The 24048-nt window shown below is 36.1% G+C and overlaps 1 protein-coding gene across 7 annotated transcripts; it reads right to left on the minus strand.

The window, feature by feature from the left end:
* Positions 1–3805: 3805 nt before the first annotated feature.
* LOC103495716 (WPP domain-interacting tail-anchored protein 1-like) lies at positions 3806–22838 on the minus strand. Of its 7 annotated transcripts, none has more exons than XM_051087937.1 (6): positions 22374–22764; positions 20182–20743; positions 18977–19968; positions 16405–16605; positions 4590–4652; positions 3806–4465 (listed from the first exon to the last, which is right to left on the minus strand). In XM_051087937.1, exons 2-6 carry the CDS (start codon positions 20711–20713, stop codon positions 4370–4372), a joined length of 1884 nt encoding a protein of 627 aa, XP_050943894.1. In that variant the 5' UTR covers positions 20714–20743; positions 22374–22764; the 3' UTR covers positions 3806–4369. The 7 variants fall into 7 exon arrangements, 5 of the variants coding, with proteins under 5 accessions (XP_050943894.1, XP_008455569.2, XP_008455568.2 ...); XM_008457347.3 differs by having other exon boundaries at positions 3806–4433; positions 22374–22763; XM_008457346.3 differs by having other exon boundaries at positions 3806–4436; positions 22374–22763.
* Positions 22839–24048: the final 1210 nt, after the last annotated feature.

Consider the following 24048-nt stretch of genomic DNA (forward strand, 5'->3'; position numbering starts at 1 on the left):
GCTACAATAAAAATCGAGGAGTCATCTACTCCTCCTTCTACATATGCCCAAGCCATTACCAAGCAACCAAACTCTCAAAATTCTAAAATAAATCCATCCAAAACAATGCACTATCATACTTTGTCTTATCATAATAAAACTCAAACTTCTTTCATTACAACCCCTTAAAACCTAAATATTTAGCAAAATCTGTGTCGGAAACAAATCCAAAAAATATTTCCATCAAATTTCCATTTCATTCCAAATCATCCTCAAAAAACTCGTTTGTTTTATGAATATATTCTGGTGGAAACCGATTCCATTGAAATAATTCATACCAAAAACAAAGAAGACCCAAAGTTGCTTTTTTGAAAATCAAGATTTTACGAGTCTTGACTTCAACAAAATGGAATCAAAGTATTTACACTGAAAAAAGATTTTCACACCAATTTCTCCCTCAACTATTCCTACATTGACTATCAGCAAGCTTGGTACAATGTATTTTGGCTAATAATTTTAATCATTTCTGGTTCATTATGTTTGATAAAACCTGTATTCAAAATTTTCCATTATGGTTTAATGACTGGTGGAATATCTTTGGCCTAAATGAGGCTATCCTACCATGTCCAACTTTAGAAAGTTTCAAATTCTTCTCTAACAATATTTTCCCGAACTCTTTTGATCAAAGCCTATGTTTTTTAAACTATTTTCATATCGCTTGGATCTTCTGTTGGAAATACTCTATCACATAGACCAATGGCATCTTTCGCCTATTCCGCACATATCGAATTAAATGGTGGGAGATATTCAATACAGCAGTCGCTGCAAAGAATGTGGTAGAAAAATGGTTTTCAATATATCCTCACAATATGAAGCCAGATCTGTAAAAGAGCCAGCAATTTTTAACTCAAAAATCAAAGTTAATGGCCGTCATAGCCCAAGCTACAAATTAAGACGAACTCAACACTATTATTCAACAGGTTTCTTCCCCATCTATAACAAGTCAAGAAGAAAGCACTTCCAATATTCAAGAAGAAGAAGATCAAGATGATTTTGCCAATTTTTTTAATCATATCAACACCCGGACAAAACCAGCTGATCAAAATCAGTAGAAGAAACAGCTGAAGTCATATCAAGAACTTGTCCTTCAAATTCCAATACGTGTCAACTAGTCTTGTAAAATACAAAGCGTGTCATTTTACTTTCGAAGTAAGAGTTGACGTATCATGTATAAAGTCTGTATGTGTCATAGAGTCTCTACCTGTCATGTAAAGTAAAGTCTCTATGTCTCATGTAAAATAAAGTGCATAAGACAAAGTCCCAACTCCCATCATGTGTGTAAAAGGGAGCCTAGAAGAATGAGGGAGATATCTTTTAGCATATCCTTCGAGTTTTGTTTAAGAGAGAAAAAAGAACTTGTACTGTGATATTTTTTAACAAAAGATAAAACTCTCCATATCTACCTCGCCGTTCCAATCCTCTATTTTGATTCAAGTAAGTGTTTAAATCTTTTATTTCCTCTTTTTCATAATACTTCTTTAATCAACCTTACACCACAAATCAATCATGCAAAAACCATATATAATCATAAGAGTGCCACCTCATTTCTCTTCATTACACACTTCATTATCACATGTCCACATTATTTTCTTTGTTACTATCTCATACTTTCTCCTTACACCTCGTTTTATCATACTTCTTTATAGTAATGGTCATTAATCAGTAGAGAGTGTATAAGCATCTCATTTACCATTAATTATTGAATAGTTTTATCTTAATATTATTCTAAGTATCTTTTGTGACAATAATCAAGTTGTCCTAAAAGTTGAATAACACTTTGGTAAACCTTGTGTTCCTGGCAGTAGAAACATAAGTCCATTGGTAAGCTTGGTGTTCCAGTGTTGTAGAATTTTAGCATCTTGTTTATTTTCACCATAGATAATTAGAATTTTATTAAGATAAAAAAACCCTTAAATCTTTAATGTCTAAATTAGTTGAAAAAATACTCTTTAAAACTTACATAACCAAAACTACAAAAACAACAAAAGATTATTCTCATAGTTCTGAATTTTCTATAGTCAATAGTCAGGAACTTCAAATAGCAAACATAGAAAGAAGCCTCCATAGTTGGACTATACCAAAAATAGATGTCAAAACTATATATCAAATAGGAAAATTGCTGCTGCTGCTGTTGGTGGTGGTGTTGTTGTTGTTGGTAAAAAATTATTAATTTAAGTTTGGTTAGGATAGGTGAAATTATTGTTTCATTTGCAGCAAGAACTTAACATAAGCTCAGGTAAGGATTCTTCTACTAGATCACCAATTGAGGGTTGGATTATTGATTGGACATAATTATTTTAATTTGTGAATACCCATCAAATGTTAATTATTTGTTCAAAAATAAATTTAATTTTAGATTTAATTTGAAGTTTTTTCTTCATCCATTAACCTTAAATTAAAGGTTCAAGTGGCTAATTTTTGAAAGATTTAATCTTGAAATTTTCTCTAATCAGGGTTGAATTGGTTTCAATATTAAATTTTGGATAAGTTAAATTGAGAAATTTTAAATACTAACCTTCCAACATTAATTAATTTAAGAGACTTCATGTATTTACGATTATGCATTGGTGGTAGCTAAAATGCATAATGCAATATTATGTTAATGATAATAACTGATATTATGTTAATGATGATGATGATCGATATGTTAATCACATGGTTAAGAACGCTATGATTGGTATTCATGTCATGTTTATGATGTTTGCTACATGTTATGGATTGTAGTGTTCATATAAAGTTGGTAATTAGGGTTGTACCTATATAAGTATCCCTTGGAATCACCACCTTTCACATATTTAAGATTGAATGCATCGACCTCCAGTCTGTCATGCCATGTTTATATGTGCTCCAACGGGACCACTAAATCCGATATAATAAGTATTCCTTCGAGTTCATCGACAGACGAGTGTTCCTTTAGGATCATTAGATTGCATGTGCTCCATCGAACACATGATAGTTTTGAGTACCTCATCACTAGATTTTAATGAGAAGTTGACAGACACCTAACGTAACTAGTAGCGAACCCTTACTGAGTATATGTTTATACTCACCTTTTTTTATTTTTAATATTTCAGACAAAGGTAAAATTAAAAAAAAAAAAAAAAAAAAAAAAAAAAAAAAAAAACTGACAAGCGACAGAAAAGACCTATGACATGTCATATGGGACTCAATTTGGCTTTTGATTTTCATTGTTTGTTTTCAATGTTTTGATCTTAAAACACAGCATGTTTCATGCCTGGTATTTTTGATAAAAATTTAGTTTTCCTCTTTTCAAGAAATTATCAAAATTGTTATTTATCTTCAAGGTAATGACCTCGGCTTAGTACAAACAGTTGGGTCGTTACAATCTCCATTCAATCCTTTCCACTTTTTTTTCCTATTCAAACTATGGTAAATTTAAACTTGTGTACAATATCTAAATGCTACAATTTTTTCAAATAGGAAGGCTGATCTTAGCGTTTCTCAGTCGTCTCATGTCGTCTTCAAAATTCCTTTATTTAACAATTCAACAACAAAAGGAAGTACAAAAGATTTTATCATTACCAAATAAAAAGAGTTTAGTTCAAAATGTTGATGATGGTTTCCATTTAAGTTCTAAGCTTTGAAGATTCCATTCCAGTCCTGATTGAATTGAAATCTTCACAGTTCAGTGACAAACTAGACTAAATATATAATTCAACCAAAATTCATATTAGCCAAAGTTAAAGCACTCTATTCTTGTTTAGGTTTTGTCCATTAGCAACTTCACAGAAAACATAGGCAGAGGTGATCATATCCGATACTGTATTAACATCATGCCAATTTAATAGATCCAACAGCAGTCAGAAATCAAAGAAACGTTATTCAAGAGTACTGAACAAGTCTTGTTTCCAGAGAAAAGTGACCTATAGGGAAAAACAAATGAATGAGGTTGAAACTAGAACCTGTATAAGCTAAAGCGAATGCTTCCTTTTCCTTCTTCCGTCAGACCCATCTAAGTAGTCATATCATTAGCCTAGCAGCACACTTCCTCATTGTCAGTCAGATTTCGTCCCATCTTTAATATCAGTCATTGACAAGAGTCGGAAAATTCTCCACTGTCATCAAGGACGTTACAAAGTTCAATACAACCAGCAAAATTCGGAAATCTACCTGTCAATGGTTTCTTTGGAGGTTAAGGATACAAAATGAAATAACCCTATCCTTGGCCAATGAAGTTGTTTCTGAGTTATGTAAATTCGTTAATCTTGAAGTGAAGACAAGTAAACCGCAGCAATTATGATTAAAATAGGCAGTACTAGGAATAGATGCTTTGAGCTCAATACGGCTACATCGATTCTTCTCGTGGTCTCTAGATCAGATTCAATAGCAGCAGAGTTAGCCGTACTCCCACCAACTGAGACATTATCCTGAGTCTTCTAAAAAAACAAAAAAGAGAGGATGGTCTCTTTCAGTAAAAGACCGCCAGTCGCCACCATTAAATTTCAGAAAACAATACAACAGAATGAATGAAGACAAATAGGGAGAATACTGAGAACATGAAAAACCATGTCTCAATTACTTCAACAGACCTTGAAAAGTGATTTCATATGGTCGTACAATCCTCCCAACAAATTGATGACATTGTATCCTCCCTATTAAATAAAAATTGACTAGTTGACAGGAAAAGAAATGAACAGCTTAACAAAATGGACAATATATCCTTTCTTTACTTCTTTTTACTATATACATCATACATGAGTATCCAAGTCAGCTTATGCACACCTCAATTATTCTTATTAAACAACTATTTGACCCTCCTACACTTGATTGCCAAGGTAAACACATACGATATTTTCACTATCTTCGCCCAGATAGCCTCCCACAGCTTGTACTCATTCCCTCTAGCCCTTTATTATTTTCTTGGACCCATATGGGTTTCTTTTTTGTTTTGAACGGAAACAAAACTTTTCATTTAAATAATGAAATGGGTCCCATGCTCAAAGTACAAGACATAAAACAAAAAGAATCTTAGCAACAAATGAAAATACAATGAGATAAATAGACCAAAAACATAGCAAAACAGTTAAAACATTAGAAATTACCCTTCAAGTGTTGTACCACTAGGGATTTTCTTCTTCTGCATTATGTTATACCACCATAATCAATATTATTTGTTGCATAGTTACATTCTTTCTAAATTTACTTCCTAAATTATTCATTGAAAAATAGATAGTTAGCCATAAATGTGATGGTTGTCAATTATTAGAAATAACTACTCTACAAGTGTATATAAGAGGATTTTGTACTTTTCTATGATTATAAAAACTTCCCTTTAAAGAAAAGGAGCTTTTCATTTTTATTCTATGATTTTGAAAAGTTGATATCATTCACGGAGCTCATATTTAGATTGATATACTAGTCAAATAGGGTGGCCGACCACATAGGTCATGAATCTTTGCCTACCTGAACCATCAGCATCGCTATCCTTAAAAGCTAAACTTAAAACTAGCCATAATGGTAGACTTATAAGTTTCAATCCCCGTGAGAGTTTTTCATTACACGTCTGCTCACAATTTTCCTCACCCAAGGGCAGACCAGACTCTAGTGCCATTACATGCAATTTCACAAGCTATCATTTTAATTGAAAAGTGACAAATCTATTAAAAACGTCCATAGTTCCACGTCGATCCAATGAAAAGAACTTAGCAACCAAAAATTATCAATTTTTATCACTAAAACCAAATATTCAATGTGAAAATTTCAAGTTCCCTCAGAATTATCACGTTGATCCTTCAGTCACATAATCTTACATTTATAGCTTAACATTGATGAATAATGATTGCAAACAAAGAATCTGCCAACGTAGTTCCCTCATCATTTTGTTGCAAAGAAACACCCCATTCAATTTGGCCAATTTATCCGGAATAGTCCCAAAGACTTTTTTGTTCCACGATGATCCCACTAGCTTTAATCTTCCTAACTAAGCTCTTGACCCAAGTGGAAAAGATAATATGCTGTTGAACTTGATTTGGCACAGAATCACAATGAAGATGAATTCAAATCTTTACTGATGATAGTAATGTAAGAATTACAATGAAAGGAAAATCGAATTAAATGTAATCTCAATTCGATGAACAGAGAACTCTTCCCAATTCTGTTACTCTATCACTCAAGGATACAACAGAAATCACTCACCAGATGCTAACTCCCTTTCCCCCTCTTTTATTTTTCTATTTATACTTACTAACTGTGGCCCTTCACTTGTATTCTCCTTCACACGTATTATTTCCTTTTTTCCTCTTCTACTATATTGTACAATTATTGATGGTCTAACATTGCATTCCCATTCCAAATCCACTTGTCCTCAAGGTGAAAATCAGGGAATGATTGCTGGAAATGATTGCCGGAAATCGTCATAAACTTCCCATGTTGCTTCATGTAGTGATAGCTCTTTCTAGCTCATCAAAACCTCCCAAACTCCTGCATCATTTTTCTTGTAACCAGACTTCATCTGGTACAGCAGTCCATTCATGGTTCTCAGTCATATAAGGTGCTAATTCCTGTACATCATATGTTCTCCAAGGGCCTTTTAATAATGCGGTAGGGACCAAAGAATTTGGGAGACAGCTTCTCATTTTTCTTCTTTCTGATTGATACCTGTCTATACAGACGGATTTTCAAGAATACCATATCTCCTTCTTCAAAGTCAACATGTCTTCTCTTATGATCAGCATACTTCTTCGTTTTCTCTTGCGCTACTCTTAAGTGATCCTTTAGTGCCCCCAAAGCAATATCCCTTTCCTTTAACCGTTCATCAAGGGTTGAGTTCGGAGTCTCTCTATCCCCATAGTAAATTAGCGGGGTGGTGATCTTCCATGCATAGCTTGAAATGGAGTTACTCCCAAGGATCTCTTGGTACGTAGTATAGAACCAATATTCAGCCCAATGAATCCACTTTATCCACTCCTTCGGCCTCTCCTTTGGCCATTGCTTGATTGATCTAATCTTCTCTGGGTCTACCTCCAATCCTCTTCCAGATATGATGTGGCCTAAATATTCTGCCAATCTTCTCTGGGCTACCTGCACTTCTTCTTGTTAGCATAGAGCTTGTGTTCCCTCAATATCTCTAGCACTATTTCTATATGTTGTAGATCTTATCTTCACTATACATTCTAATTTGGTGATATCCTGCTTTCAAATCTATCTTAGAAGTTGCACCATTCAGTTCATCAACTAGCTCTTCAATAACAGGCATAGGAAACTTATCTGGAATGATCACATTGTTGAGGGGTTTGTAATCAACACAAAATCTCCAGCTTCTTCCGTCTTTTTTCTTCACTGGTAAAATTGGACTCGAGTAGGGGCTTGTGCTGAGATGAATAACCCTAGATGATAACATCTCCTACCAGTTTTTCAGTTTCTTCCTTTTGCTGAAAAGCATATTTGTATGGTCTTACATTCACTGGATCCGTCCCTCTTTTTAAATGTATATGATGCTCAATTGCTCTTCTCAGAGGCAATTCTTTAAGCCACTCAAAGACATCCTCAAACTTGAAAGTACAGCTGGAATGGACTCTTGGATTGTTGGCACCTCATCTACTCTTTATAAGTCTGCAAATGATATTTCTCCCTCCAAGGCTCTACACTCAATCAAATAGCCTTGATCAGAATCTATCCACGTCTTCATTAGACTCTTTAAGCTGACTCGAGTCTTCGTCAAGCTTGGATCCCCTTTAATGATCACCTTATTATCCCCATGGAAAAACGTCATTGAAAGATTCCTCTAATCCATTTCAATGACTCCTAAAGAATAGAGTCATTGCATCCCAAGTGTCACATCAACTCCCCCAATTCAAGTGGCAGAAAGCTCTGCACTACTCTCCACTCATTCAACATTACTTCCACATTTTTGCATACACCCTTACTTTTGATAGTTGTTCCAGATCCCAGGATTACTCCATAATTGGAGGTTTCTTTTGTATGCAATTTCAAGGCAACCACCACCTTCTCTGATATGAAATTGTGTGTAGCTTTACAATCAATTAGCACAATTACTTCTTCTCCATGAATCTTCCCTCTAACCTTCATCGTGCCTGGATTTGATAATCCAACCACAGAGTTGATGGATAGTTCCACCACTGCTTTGACTCCCTCTTCCATCTCAATTATGTTCAACTCCTGTTTGTACTCATCTTCTTCTATGATTTCTTCTTCTACATTATTTTATTCACAACGAACATTCTTTAACTCCATTTGCTCTCTTCCCTTCATGTAATCTTTGTTTTCAACTCTTTGGGACAGCCTCATCGTTTGCGCGAGCCTGGTAGGTTCCAAGAACTCCACCTCTGACTTGATCCACGGAATCAAACCGATCATAAACGTTTCTTCCAATACTCTATTAGGTAAGTCCGATAATGGCGCCACCAATCTGTCAAAAAGATTTCAGTATTCCTCTATCGTACAATTATACTTGATTGCGAAGAATTGGCTGTAGATTGAGCCTTCTCGAATTGAACGAAATCTTTTAATAATCGTAACTTCAAATATGCCCAATCCTTGAACTTATCTTGTTCTTCCTGTGAACGGTATCGGTCAAGTGTTGGTCCATCAAAACTGATCACAAATACTGTCATCTTCTTGGAATCAGTGAGTTTATGAATTTGAAATACCGACCCGCTCGAAAAGCCACGAATCGGGATCGTTTCCATTAAATACCGAAATTTCCACTTTTTTGAACTTACTTCAATCGGACGATTTCTCCCCTTCGTCTTTCTTATTTGCTTTCACTTTGTCAACCAACTCAATTATCGTTGCTTCACTTTCTTCCATCTTATTTTCGCTCGCTTTTGATTTACTAGAAGATCCTTCTGTTTCAGACATTGTCAACGATTTCTCCTTGATTAGACTTTCAATATACTTCAACACTAGATGTTGTTGCTCCTATTTGTCAGCCTGAACAATTAATCGATCTATGTTCTTCAAGAATAACTGTTGCTGTTGCTATTGTTTCTCACTTTGATTTTTCAATCGCTCCATGTTCTTTACTAATGAGGTTAGATTTTCTTCAATTGCAGGACTCTTCTGCAAATCGGCTCACATCTCAAAAATTTCTTGCTTTACAGCCTCGAATCGTTCTTCATTCCTTTTCGCCATTTTCTTTCGTTTTCCCAGGTTGTTGCTTTGATACCAATACGTTGGAACTTGATTTCCAACACAGAATCACAATAAAGATGAATTCAAATCTTTATTGATGATAGTAATGTAAGAATTACAATGAAAAGAAAATCGAATTGAATCTATTAACCTATCTCTCAAGGATACAACAGAAATCACTCACCAGATGCTAACACCTTTTCCCCCTCTTTTACTTTTCTATTTATACTTTCTAACTCTATCCTGTGGTTCCCTTCACTTGTATTCTCCTTCACACGTATTCTTTTTTTCCTCTTAACTATATTGTAGAACTATTGGTGGTCTAACATATGCACTATTAGATTGTAGACTCTCCCAACAATCGGATTTGGCCGCTTGATCCTTCTTTGCACGATAACATTAAATGTATTATGGAAGAATTGATGGCTATCAATACAGTTAATCAGTTACATCAATGAATGCCTTCTACCACTTCAAGTGTTTTATAGTTCATTAGGTGACGATCTAAGCAAATGCTAATCAACTCATATAGCCTATAACTTAATAAAGAGAACCCTTGCCTTCAAATTCCCCTAAAAAGAAAAAGGAGGCTCTCCCAGATCCCACTCAATCAATCTAAAGTGCCCTAATTGATTCGGAAGAAAAAAGCCTAGGATCTCAATCACAAAATGGCTGATTTTTTGTCCTTTCTTGCTGCAGCCAAAACCTTCCATTTTTTTTATTTGAGTCTGATTCCTTTTCATATGACACCAATAAGGAAGAAATCAAAGCCTACTATTTGGAATGACAAGCTAAAGAAAAGACCCATGAATGAGGAAACCCGGCCCTCCTTTGGACTGACTATCCACTTAGGATAGGCTTTTAAATGAAATTGCAGTGGTCAATGAGGTGTGTCCGTTTACTTATTCATTCTGAGTAATATTTTGAAGGCTTTTGGTTGGTATTCTGTGTTTAATTCCCCTACACAAATTTTTATGTGGTACTAAAAAGGTTTTTTTGGCTTGCACATAGTTGTGCTTTTTTCTCGAGACTTTGGAGTGCTAGGAATGGGCATCTTTTAAAAGAGCTCTCTGACTCTTTTAATCATTTTTATGAAAATTTACTCTACTGCTTTCTTCTTGTGCAAGAATAAGTGACATTCTCTTTATAGCTTTTCTCATCTAATCACCAATTAGAGAGCCTTTTTGTAACTCTAGGTCTTTGGACTTGTTACTACTCTATTTCATCTATCAATGAAAAAGTTTCTCACTTGTAAAAGATAAATTGCTTTTACAAGGGAAAAAGACCAAGAAGGAACTACCGAAGGACAAGATTCTCATACACTTCCTACAACTAAGTCACTCACCAACTTTTTAACAATAATTCTACTCTTAGTGAAAAGAGTTGTGTTCTTGTCTTTCAGGCTCCCTTATGTTATTATGATCTAAAAATACTAGGAAAAGGTAAGTTCTCTCTCCTCTCTCTCCTCACTCTCCTCCCTCTCCTCCCTCTCCTCCCTCTTCCCTCTCCTCTCTCCTCCCTCTTCCCTCTCCTCTCTCCTCCCTCTTCCCTCTTCTCTCTCCTCCCTCTCCTCTCTCTCTATCTCCCTCCCCCTCTGTTCCAGCCACGACTTTCCTTAACAAACTTCAGGCGTATTCAACATACTCAAAAATGGAAGTGTAGAGTTGCAAAATCATAGGTTCATACGACTATATTTGGTTCGAAAAGGGGCTGTTTCACATTGAAGACGTAGATTTCCAGAAAATTCTCAATTTATGCAAGCACCAACTAGAATGGTTTGTTGATTCAATTTCGAGTTTAGTCAAAGAACCTGATTAGAAGTACAAAAAAAAAAAAAGAACGGATATGTTGGGAACGAAGCAACAATAATGACAAAATTTCAAACCCCATCAAGTTGGTTCCTGAGGTGTGTCGCTCGAAGTGCCTCTAGAATCCATTCATTTATTCACATCTTCTCAGGAAACTCACGCGCCGCCTCTTCCTCCGCCGCAAGATCCACGCGCTAGCGCATGGAGACCTATTTTATGCTTTGTCAGCTTGGTTCCTCTCCATTTTTGTTTTCCAATGGATCTGTATATTTGGTTTCTCCGAAATCTAATCGAGTGCAAGGGTCCTTGAAAAAATACCCTTTTGGTTCGAATTTGTTGCTGTTTTGTTCTAATCTGGCAGTCGTGGGTCAGAAGCTACCCAGATCTTGGTTTTCGATCCCACAGTGATGTCTCATTTGGCTCAATTACAAGCTCCATCTATCCATAATTTGTCAACTAAATTGTTGAAAGCATTTCCTTCATCATTAGCATGTGCCTCTATTACAACCATTGATAATTCAAGTGACATGAATCACGGTCTCTTTTCCTCCTCCACACAATGGGTCATAGACTCCAGTGCTACTCCTCATATGACAGGTAATCCCAATGTTACCCTAGCAGATGGATCAAAGTCTCATGTTATCGGATCTGGCATTATAAATCTCACCTCATCCCTTTCTCTGTCATTTGTTCTCCATTTACCTCGATTGTCATTTAACTTGCTCTCTATTATTCAAATCACTCGTGACCTTAATTGTTATATCTCATTCTATCCGAGCTATTGTTTGTTTTAAGATCTTGTAACAAAGAAGATTATTGGGAAATGACACGAATCTGGAGGACTTTACAGCTTTGATCACCAAGTATCAACGTCAACAACCGTTGCTTGATCTGGAATTGTTTCTCCTTTGATACCCATTGTCGTCTTGGTCATCCATCCCTTTCACGCTTAAGAAAGCTTATCCTCAGTTTTATAATTTGTCTTCATTGAATTGTGACGCATGTCAGTTTGCCAAATTTCATTGTCTTAGCTCTAGTCGTAGAGTTGACAAACGGGCAAATTCTCCCTGAGTTAGCTCATTCTGATATTTGGGGTGGGTCCGAGTCCAGTTATGTCCAAAATTGGATTTAGATATTTTGTTACCTTTGTTATGATCACTCTCGCATGGCTTGGTTATATTTTATGAAAAATTGTTCTAAGTTACTTTCTCATTTTAGCAATTTTCATGCTGAAATTTGAACTCAGTTTGGTGTATGCCTTAAAACCTTGAAAAGTGAAAATGCTGGTGAGTATTGTTCAGAAGCACTAAATTCATACCTGTGTACACATGGAATCATTCGCCAATCATCCTGTGCTAATACTCCATCCCGAAATGGGGTTGCCAAATCAAATAATGGGAATCTTCTTGAAACTGCGCGAGCATTATTCTTTCAAACGCATGTTCCAAAGCATTATTGGGTTGATGCAATTTTCACAGCTTGTTTTCTTATAAACTTCATGCCTTCATCTGTTCTTCAAGGTCAAATTCCTATCATGTTCTCTTTCCAACAAAACCATTGTTTCCTATTAAGCCTAAAATATTTGGTTGTACGTGTTTTGCACGAGATGTTCATCCTAATTTAACAAAGTTAGACCCCAAGTATTTGAAGTGCATTTTCTTAGTTTCCGTGTTCAAAAAGGATACAAATGTTATTGTCCAAGTTTAAATAGATATTTTGTCTCTTGAGATGTTACTTTCTTTGAGGATAAGTCTTTCACTACCCCTTTGCCTAGTATGAGTAAGGGCAAGGAGAAGGAGGATCTTTTTCTTTATACTCTCACATCTCCAACTGCCTCCCCTGCTCTACCTCCAACATTTGCCCCTAATCGCTCACCAACACCTAAATTCTACTCTCGTCAGCAGCAACCTCCAAGTAAATGTTCTGTCTCAAAAGGCTATTTGTTATCGAATTCAGGACCAAGTGATGACCTTCCCATTACTCCTCGTAAAGGTAAACATTCTTGCACTTATCCTATTGTGTCTTATGTATCTTATGACCGATTATCATATCCTACATGTTCATTGGTTAAACCTCTTGACTTTGTCTCAATACCCAAGACCATTCATGAAGCTTTGTCTCATTCTAGCTGGCGTAGTGCAATGATTGAAGAGGTGAGCGCCTTAGATGATAATGGTACTTGGGATTTTGTGTCACTTCCTGCAGGAAAAAGACTATTGGGTGCAAATAGGTATTTTTAATTAAGGTTAATCTTGATGGGTCAATAGCTCGTTTAAAGGCACCCCATGTGGCTAAAAGTTATGCTCAGACATATGGGGTTGACTATTTTGATACATTTTCTCCTGTTGCTTACTTACTTCTATCAAATTATTCATTTATATGGTAGCATCTCAAGATTGGCCTTTCCATCAGCTTGACTTTAAAAATGCCTTTCTCCACAATGATCTCCAAGAAGAAGTCTAAGTGGAGCAACCAAGTTGGTTTGTTGCTAAGGGGGAGAATGATAAAGTGTGTCGCCTTTGCAAATCCTTACATTACATGGGTTGAAGCAGAGTCCGCATGCATGGTTCGGAAAATTTAGTAACACATTTGAGCAGTTTGGAATGAAGAAAAGCAAATCAGACAATCAGTTTTCTACTGAAGATCTATTAGTGGAACTATTCTACTTAATGTACATGTGATGATATTGTTATAATCAAAAGTGATACATCTGGTATATTATCTCTCAAATCTATCATCCAAAGTCAATTTCACACTAAAGATTTGGGAGTGTTGAAGTCCTTTTTGGGAATTGAAGTAATGAGAAGCAAGAAGGGTATTATTATGTCAATAAGAAAATATGCACTTGATTTGCTACCTGAGACAGGAAAATTGGGAGCCAAGTTATGCAATACTTCGATGATACCTGGTCTCCAATTGTTGAAAGATGGAGAACCATTTAAGGATCCTGAGAGATATAGAAGGTTGGTTGGAAAGTTAAATTACCTTACAATAGCACGTCCAAACATAGCTTATTCAGTAAGCATTGTGAGTCAATCAATCTATGACCTCGCCTACAGTGGAACATTGGGATGCAGTACAACAAATTCTATATTACCTTAAGATTGCACCTGAATGTTATATAATGATCATGGCCATATGAACATTAAATGTTTTTCATATGCTGATTGGGCAGGATCAAAAGAAGACTGGTGGCAATTTGGTCTCACAGAAGAGTAAGAAGCAAAACGTAGTTTCACGATCAAGTGAATCAGAATACAAAGCAACAGCACAAGCAGTGTGTGAAAATAATGTGGTTACATCAACTCTTGATTGAGTTAGGTTTTAATGCTACAATTCCGACTAAGTTGTTGTGTGACAATCAAGTTGCTCTCCATATTGCATCTAACTCAGTATTTCATGAGCGTATTAAACACGTTGAAATTGATTGTCATTTTATTCGAGAAAAAATACAACAAGGTTTGGTGTCTCCTGGATATGTGAAGACTGGAGAACAATCAGGGGATATGGAGTTCGAATAGAGTACCTATGTAACAAGCTAGGCATGATTAATATATATGCTCAGCTTGAGGAGGAGTGTTACAATATATATATATTGAGCTTATTAGTCGTTTGTCCATTATTGTAATTTACTAGTCTTTAGTTAGGGTTTCCATGTATACTTGTATAGAATGAATCAAGTGAGTTGTTTCATATTTTCCTCTAGCTTCAACATTTCTAACTCAGAATTTCTAACTCAAACTTCAAGACATTAACTTTATGCAAGAAACTCTCAGAAGATGAATCATCAATAATCAGTGCAAGCAGCAAAGAGTTTGAGATCGAGAATTTAGAAGAGTTGGAGGAAGATCAAACGGAACAAGAGGAGGCCAAGATTCTTGATACATTGGGGCCAGATTTATCCAAGTTATTTCTTTCTTCAGAATCCAAAGAATCTTGCAAGAAAGCAGCTGCAAGCTTCCCTCATGATTTGGTTCCTTTCTTAACAGCACGTGAGATTGAATTAATTTGAGAAAGGAGAAAGTACGAAGATTATTTCATGAACACGGGAGGTCTTCAAAGAAAATCAAAACAATTGACTCTGAAAACACTATTAAAGAGCTCAAATCCAGATATGGTTCTGATTCAAGAAAAAAGCAAGTGGTGATCGACATCTATCTGATAAAGACCTTATGAAGTTCTGGCTTTGTTGAGTTCACAGGAAGGAAAACTGCTAAATACCTCCTCAGACAAAAGAGTTGGGTTCCTCAAGCCAAGCGGCTCTTTCACTATTAAATCTCTAGTCAATCCTCTATCCACGGCTTCACCTAATGACAATGCACTGTAAAGGAGTTTGGCAAATAAAAGTCTGAAGAGAGTTAATATTTCAGTGTGGATTAGGCTGTTTGGAAGTCTGAACTGTGCTTCAACATTACATAAAAAGCTCCCATCCCATTACCTTCACCCCTCATGTGCCCCCTTTGTCTCAATTACTAGGAAAATCTTCAGCACCTACTTTTGGCTGTCCTTATGCTGTAATCTAGTGGAAGCGGCTACTGCAAACATTCAATATTGTTTGGGTTTTTGACAATAATATCAGAAATAATGTGCTGCAAATTCTGACAGGTTTAGTCATGAAGAAAAATGCTCTCCTCTACGGTGTAACATGGTCAAGGCATTACTAGTAGAATTATGGTTCGAAAGAAATTAGCGAGTCTTCCTTGATAAACCTGCAAGCTGGAACAATCCCTTGATTTTTGCCCGATTAAACGCCCCATTATGGTGCTCTTTATCCAAAGCTTTCCAAGAGTATTCTCTTCAAGCGATACAACTGAATTGGCAGGCCTTCATCTTCTAAACGATACAAAGAGTCCTTTTCATGCTATTTGTGATTTCCTATAAAGTTCAAGCGCTAGGAAGTGATTTTTTCTATTACTATTATGAGAACGTATCTTGTTAGCCTATGGGGAAAGGCTTGCTTTGGCTTTGTGTTTGGCTGTAATCCGTTTTTTATAATTAGCGTTTGGACATGACAAGGGCACTAAAGGGATGTCAACCTAGTTGAGATGTCCTAGTGTACCTATTGATCCTTAGGTTTAATTTGACTATTTTGAATTATCAGTTTGCCTTCACTAAAGAAAGACAGATTATTAGTCGTAATGCAAACCTGGAGGTGGTGAATGAATGAAGAATGAAAAAAAGAAAGGCTCTCAATCATCAAATTACATTTGGAAAAAGCCCCCAAAATCAAGGTTTAATGATTTTTTTTCCTCAAAACTCCTATTACAGTCCTTTTTGGCCGTAACTTTTCATCTTCTAGTGAAGTGTTTTATAAAATTATATATAAAAGCATTATTGCTTAGTGGGAAAAAATTTTCAAGTTTATTATGACAAACAAATGAAGATGGTCCCCATATCAACAAGTCCAGAAAAATTAATGGTAAATCATCCAGTAAAGTATTACCTCAGAGCTGGCAGCAGTTAACTTTGTCTGATCTACCTGGATTTCTTTGGGACAGGCAGTAGTCATAGCAGTAGTAAAATCTTGCTTGGATGCAATTTCTTTGGTTTCAACAGTGTTACTCTGATCTGAAACGACAGAGTCCTGATTTTTTTGCTGCAACTTTGCTCCCAATATTTTGTTTTCCATTGCCAATAAAGAAAGCTGAAAAAAGATGTGGTATATTACAATACCAGTTTATACTAAGATGTAAAGTTAGCAAATTACTTATTTTAATATTCCAGCCACACATTCTTTCTATCCTTATTTATCATACTTGATGGAACAATTTTATATTGATAAAGTCAAAAAAAGAAAAAGAACAACAATCCACTTCTAAAAGCCTTTAAAGTTGGTGGTTAAAATTGACCGACACTCTATAATGTTTCTGTTAGAACAGTGAGTTATTCAGCCTCAACATCAGAGGTGGATTGCTAAGCTACTAGGGTACAATTTCGAAGTAATGTACAAACCAGGCCTTGAAAAAATGGCAGCAGACGCATTATCAAGGATGCCTCCATCTGTACATCTCAATTACATTACTGCTCCAGCCTTAAATAGACAATATCAGTTCTTAAAAAAGAAGTGGCAGAGGATGAACGATTGAAAGAAATCATTGAGAAGTTGGAAAAGGGTGAATAAGTAACGTCGGATTTACTATGCAACAAGGCATGTTAAGATATAAGGATCAATTAGTGATATCGAAGAAATCAGCTTTGTTACCTAACATACTGCACACTCACCATGACTCTGTATTTGGAGGTCATTCAAGATACCTGAGAACCTATAAAAGACTCACAGGGGAGCTGTATTGGGAAGGAAGGAAGACTGACGTGCAGAAGTACTATGAGGAGTGCCTAGTTTGCCAATGTAACAAAACATTAGCCTTATCAACAGCTGGATTGTTAATGCCTCTAGAAGTTCCGGATACAATATGGAGCAAAATAACGATGGATTTCATTGATGGTCTTCCTAAATCTGCAGGATATGAGGTAATTTTGGTTGTTGTAGATAGACTAAGTAAATATGCTCATTTCTTAGCTTCGAAACACCCTTTATACTGCTAAATCTGTTGCAGAAACTTTTGTTAAAGAGATAGGTAGATTGCATCGCTATACCAAGTCCATTGTGTCCGACCGTGATAAAATCTTTTTGAGTAATTTCTGGAAGGAGATGTTTAGACTGTCCGGAACTAAATTGAATAGAAGTCCTGCCTATCATCCTCAATCGAATGGACAAACAGAAGTGGTGAAGAGGGTGTTGAGGCATATTTGAGATGTTTCTGTGGGGAGAAACTGAGAGAGTGGACAAACTGGTTGGCATTGGGCTGAGCATTGGTACAATACTATGTATCAACGAACGATTGGGATCACACCTTTCCAGGCTGTTTATGGCCGGCTACCATCACCACTCATTTATTATGGAGATATGGGGACTCCCAACTCAACACTAGACCAGCAATTGAAGGAGAGGGGCGTGATTTTGGGAGCGTTAAAAGAACATCTCAGGATAGCACAAGAAAAAATGAAAAATTATGCAGACAAGAAAAGGACGCATGTTGAATTTCAGGAAGGGGAGATGGTATTTCTGAAAATTAGACCGCATAGACAAGTATCCTTGAGAAATAAGAGGAATGGAAAATTATCTTCGAAGTTTTTTGGCCCTTTCAAGGTGATTGCACGAGTAGGGTCAGTTGCTTATAAGCTGGAATTACCATTACAACAGTAATTCACCCTGTGTTTCATGTATCCCAACTCAAGAAGGTGCTCGGAAATCATGCTAGTGATGTACACCAATTGAATCCATTTTTGAATGAAAATCTTGAATGGATGACCAAACCAGCTGAAATATTTGGGAATCGAAAGAAAGACTCAACAAAAGACTGGGAAGGAATACCACCGCACAAGACAACATGGGAGAACTTTGATGATTGTTTCCTCATTTCCACCTTGAGGACAAGGTGAATTTGGAGGAGTGTAATGATAGGCCACCAATGGTTTTGCAATATAGTAGAAGGAAGAAGAAGAAAGTAGTACATGCGTATAAGGGGGAAAATAGTATGAGTGGAAACCATATTGGTGGGGACCACAGTTAGTAATTTTGGCTTGCATTAAAAGAGAAGGAAGGAGGGGAGAGAAAGGGAGAATTCATTTTGCAGGTTTAGGCTGCCAAGTTCCTTGAGAGAAAGGAGAAGTAGAGGAGTCTTTCGTTATTTGCTTCTGTTCTAATTCTTTTGTATTTTTCCTCTTGTTCTTGTTGATTGATAAGAATTGAAGTCTCGATTCTCTTTTGTAATCTTTTGAGAATTATATCAATACATACGAACACATATTTTGGTGTTCCATCACATTCACAGAAACTTCTCATCGCCATCACCTGTTCTTCTCCCAGAAGAAAAGCAATAAAAAGCGCAATCGCATTTTTTTCGATTGTGACTTTTTGTATTACAAATCTACATAACCCCACAACAGAAATTAAGAATAATGTAATCGAGTTATAGGCATAGTTATTTGGTTTCTTTGGGATTAAAAGATACCTGCTTATGAAGACGATCTCTCTCAATAGCCAATTGCATAACCAAATTGGTTATAACTTTAGTGCGCACATTAATGTCCTTCGCTGAAGCCTTCTTTCTATACTCTGCCTGTTGCAAAGATGCCTCCAAACAACCAAGTTTACCACGAACAAGCCTCAGTTCCTCATTAAGTTCCGCATAAGATTCAGATAATAGGATGCAGTTTTCCTCTGCACGATCAGCTCTACCATCTGCTTTCATAACCTTCAACTTCAGATCCTCGATCAAATTTTCCATGTCATTGATTGTAGCATATAGCATGTTTTGCTTCTCCTGACTAGCTTCAGCTGAAGCCACAGCCTGCTGAAGTTGCATATCTGTTTCTCGTAACTGTCTTTTAAGTGCTTCAATTTTTTCCTCAGATTCCTTAAGCTGTTTCTCAAGAAAATTCACATTCTCCTTCAAAGTCATAGTCTCAAAATTGGTATCAATCAGTTTTTGTTCATTTTCCATCAATTTGGATTTCAAGGCATCAATTTGCAAGTGTAAAGTGCTCTTCAGCTCAGCATTCTTGTTCTTGCAATTAAGCAACTCACAATCTTTGGCTTTCAGTTGTTCCATGGAGCCTTCAAATTTTAATTTCAACTCAGCTTCTCTCTGTATTGAACCATTTATATTGAATTGTAAAAGTTGAAGTCCACCAAGTAATTCTTTTGAAATTCCTGTGAGGACCTCTGATGCATTTTCTGCTTCAAAACATCTCCCACAAACATCTTCTAATTCTTCCTCCAAAGAATAAACATCTTGTTGTGAAGAATGGAGCCTCAGTTTCAGCTCATCATCCATTAGACTTGTTTCAGTCAGCTTCTTTTCAAGATCCATCTCTCTTGCCAGAGATTTCTCCAGCATCCTCAGAATGTGTATCTGATGTTCAGCTGTTCGCATGTCTATTACAGGATTCCTCTCCAACAATTGACTAGCCTCTTGTAAGTCTGTTCCCCTATCACCGTTTCCTGTCAGTATCCATACATCAAAAGATACAATGATTATAATAATTATGCATAGATTTAGGTAATCATACGGGATGCCCTCAAAAGATCATTCCAGCAGATTTAGATAGCATCAGTAAGAACATCTAGGTTTCTTTTTTGGAGGGGGGATCATGAATAATAATATTAGCATGGTGGTCTAGTTGTGATATATTTTCAATCACGTTTTATACTTACCATTATAATAACAACGTAGATTCTTCTGCAACTTTGCTGACTGCATTCTAATATCAGAGATCAGTTCATGTGATTGTTTTAAGGATTCTTTAGAATCTTGCAACTTTTCTTCCAGATACATTAAAGTTTCACTGGAGAATTTGCAGAAAGGTATCAATTCGTGAGCATGAAAGATATCATTTTGAATCCTCGCCAAGAAAGCATCCACCCTGTCCATCTCTGAATCTAAAAAACCAGCTAGGAGATCAATTTCGGATGCTCTTTTAACAGAATCATCAAACATATGATCATTCTCGAAAGCAAAAGCTTCAAACTCGCTCTCCCGTGTAGCAATATGCATCATGAGAACATTTAAGTTAACTAACTTTTCGGATGCACGTGCTACATCCAATTCCAATCTGGTTATGACTTCACTGCCATTTGCTAAATCTCCACTAGCTCGAGATATACTGTCATGTTCATCTGCCCCCAGACCACTAGTATTATCACAAATGACTGATGTGCTTGCTTCCGATACAGCATCCATATCCATTGGGTCCTATTGTCCTGTTGACTTTACAACCTGAATAGCCCAGTATTAGAAAGAAAATTCAAGTAGCAAGAAAAATGACTCTGCTGATTCAAATGCAGAAAATACTGATACCCTCCTCTATGATGTTGAATGAAACGTTAGAAATAAAACAAACTACGAGATTCCAGCTTTTCAAAGCAGCACAGTGACGTACAATGAGAGACTGGAGTCAATTAACAGATCAAAGTAGTCAAAGGTAAGCTATCATTTACTCCCCCATTTGGGTGCAGCAACCTTCCGTAAGTACCTCCCTAGTATTAGATAAGAAAGTTGAGGTGGTCATTCAAGTTAACCTAAAAAGTGTTCTCAGTTTCCATTCCCAGAAATTTCAAAATAGTCAAGTATTTATTCCCTCATAATACTATACTACAAGAAACTAACCATATCCTCAACAATAAAACCAGCCTAGGACGGAAACTAGTATACACAACTGTTATATGATGCAGTCAATAATAGATATTGATTGCACAATATTTTCTAACTATTTTTTTTTTTTTAGTCTGCACGATTCCCTAATGACACAGAGAAGCATGCTATCAGGGAGCCAGTAAAGGAATGCAATCTAATTTTCCTCTCAGTCCAACAAGCTACAACATAATGTTTATAATGCTAGAGAAATAGCCATGTTTGGCTGCAAAGATGACTATGCAAAGGAACAATATTATTTAAATACAATCTGCAGTATATATGACATTGAAATTGTCTGGGTGCTTTAAAATGACGCCACCGATAGTAAAGTCTTTTGTATTATGTACATTTAGACTGTCTCTTTTCATTAATCAATGAAAAGTATGTGTCCTTTCAAAAAAAAAAGACATGATGCCACCGATCTGTATTCAAATAATAATCACACACAGTTAATAATGTTTAGAATAGAGGGGTAAGAAGGATAACGGTTGGCTTGTAGGGTGGTTCTCCATCAATTGAATGCTTTTATACATTATATATGAATATTACAGCTCTGCATACTAAAATGCTTCACAAAACTTCCAAGAACGTGCCCTGAACATGCTATTAAATGTATTCCCACCTAGGTTTTGATTATCATTGCAACAATTTTATAGAAATTTCGATGAAATCCAACGGCTAAAGTGCCACCGATTTTTTCAAGAAGACAGAAGTGGAACACGAACACTAAATTTGAACCAAATAGGGGACTTGTATTTAATACTAAATTCAATGTTGTATAATTTTTTTTCATATTTCCATGAACCTCAACTATTCTCGCTAAACAACCATCTAATCCTACCGCATTCGGCAAGGTAATTCTTAGTCATAGGATATCAAATCCTAGGTAGATGGCCGCTTGAACCAATTGATTATTGACCATTATGGAAATATCCTAGAATTTTTCTCCCTTGTATTAGTTTTCTTCCCGTTGGGACCCAGATACAGAAAATTACAATTCAATAGAAACAATCTTCTCTTATATACCAACATGGTATTAGAGCAGTAATCCGAAAGGCATCATACCCTCACATTTGTCGGGTTGGTTGAAACCAGTACCAATACTCAAACCCCGTGTAAGAGGTCCAAAAATATTGTCCTCGATTCCTCCCATCAGAGAACCTCAAACTTTTTTACCACACTCAATTTTCTTTAACGAAAGAAACTATCGTACCTCTCGTGGCCCACGATCGTCACCGTGGTGTTCGTCAAAAGCTTGGGGGTGTACGCAACAAGAATCGGTGGTGTTCGTCGAAAGCTTTGTGATCCGACGGCAGTTGAATGTCCGTTCTTTGTCGCCGCTGTCACGTCCGATTGTGGTCGCCACTGGGTCGTCTTCAGCAGTAACGTACGTCCGTCCGACCGCCGCTCGTGGGTTCGTGGTCTCGTCAGAAGCTTCCATTTTTCGCGGCTTGTGCGCCATCATGTTTTATACAGCTCATTTTTGCTTAGTACGGGAACAATTGTCCAATACTAATTCTCCTTACCATTTCTTAGACAAACTCAAAAACAGAATTTTTTAGTAAAATTATGTTAGGAAATTGAGAATAAAAGAAGTATAAATATACCCATACAACAGAAAGACAACGAAAGAAGAAATAAAGATATAACGTGGATTTTGATATCTTTATAAATAATTTCTATCATATGAGGTGTGAGAATAATAGTTACAAAACTAGATATAAATAGGGAATGAGAAAGTGATGGAGATTGTTGGAGATGTTAGCAAATTTGTAAGCTAAGGAGGTCCAAATTCTTTAATGAGATAATTCTTAAAAAACTCTACAATTTCTGTTTCCAATTTGTAAACCTCTGTTTCCTAACTGATCCAAATTCTTTAGTGAGATCATCTTAAAAAACTTTATGTTAAACCGCATTTCAAAACTACATGCATGATAAATAAGTTCAGATAATAAAATATAAACCATCAAATTTATTCTATATAGAAAATAAATAAATTAAGGTTAAAGAACATTCTCAATAACAAACTCTCACTAAACCATGGAATTAGAAAATTGACTACACCCATGGAGAAATGTGCTCATGAAAAACTTTAGGTGGTAAACCTTTAGTTAATGGGTCTGTTAGCATAGAGTTTGTTTTTATGTGTTCTATCAAAATTAGCTCATTTAAAACTATTTCTTTCACAACTAGAAACTTTATGTCTACATGTTTTGACTTTGTATTGCTTCTATTGTTATTAGAATACATTACTACCGATTTATCATCACAAAATAATTTTAGTGGTCTTTCTATGTCAACCACTATTTACAACTTAGTGACAAAATTTCGCAATCATATTCTATGATTAAACACCTCATAACATGCTATGAATTATGCAGCCATGGTAAAAGAAGGCATAAGTGTCTGTTTAACACTTTTCCAAGACACAACTCCTCCAGCCAACTTGAAGATATAGCATGAAGTGGACCATAAAGTGTCTTGGCATCCAACATAATCAAAATTAGAATACTCAATGATCTCCAAAACTTCTGATCTTTGATAAGTGAGCATATAATCTTTTGGTCTCTATAAATACCTCATAACTCGTTTGACTGCTTTCCAATGATTGACGCCCAGGTTGCTCAAATATTTGCCTAAAGCTCCAACTATGAACGAAATATCTACACACATTCAAATTTGAGCATACATTAGGCTTCTAACAGCCGATTCATAGGGAACCTTTTGTATCTCTTTAATCTTGAGTGTAGTCTTGAGGCATTTACCTAAATAAAATTTATCACCTTTAACAATAGAGATATCTTCTAGTGTACAATCTTTCATGTCAAATCTACTCATATTTTTAATGTAGTTCTTTTGTGACAATCTCAAAATACTTTAAGAGCAAT

The sequence above is a fragment of the Cucumis melo genome, chromosome 7, assembly GCF_025177605.1.
Source record: "Cucumis melo cultivar AY chromosome 7, USDA_Cmelo_AY_1.0, whole genome shotgun sequence".
Lineage (NCBI taxonomy): Eukaryota > Viridiplantae > Streptophyta > Magnoliopsida > Cucurbitales > Cucurbitaceae > Cucumis > Cucumis melo.

Excerpts from the sequence above, each read along its gene's own strand:
- LOC103495716 (XM_008457346.3), bottom strand. The coding sequence starts at position 20,713 with ATGGATATGGATGCTGTATCGGAAGCAAGCACATCAGTCATTTGTGAT. Across the intron at positions 19,969-20,181 it reads TCTACGTTGTTATTATAATG|GAAACGGTGATAGGGGAACA; the intron begins GTAAGTATAAAA and ends GGATACTGACAG. Across the intron at positions 4,653-16,404 it reads TAACTGCTGCCAGCTCTGAG|GGAGGATACAATGTCATCAA; the intron begins GTAATACTTTAC and ends TTTATTTAATAG.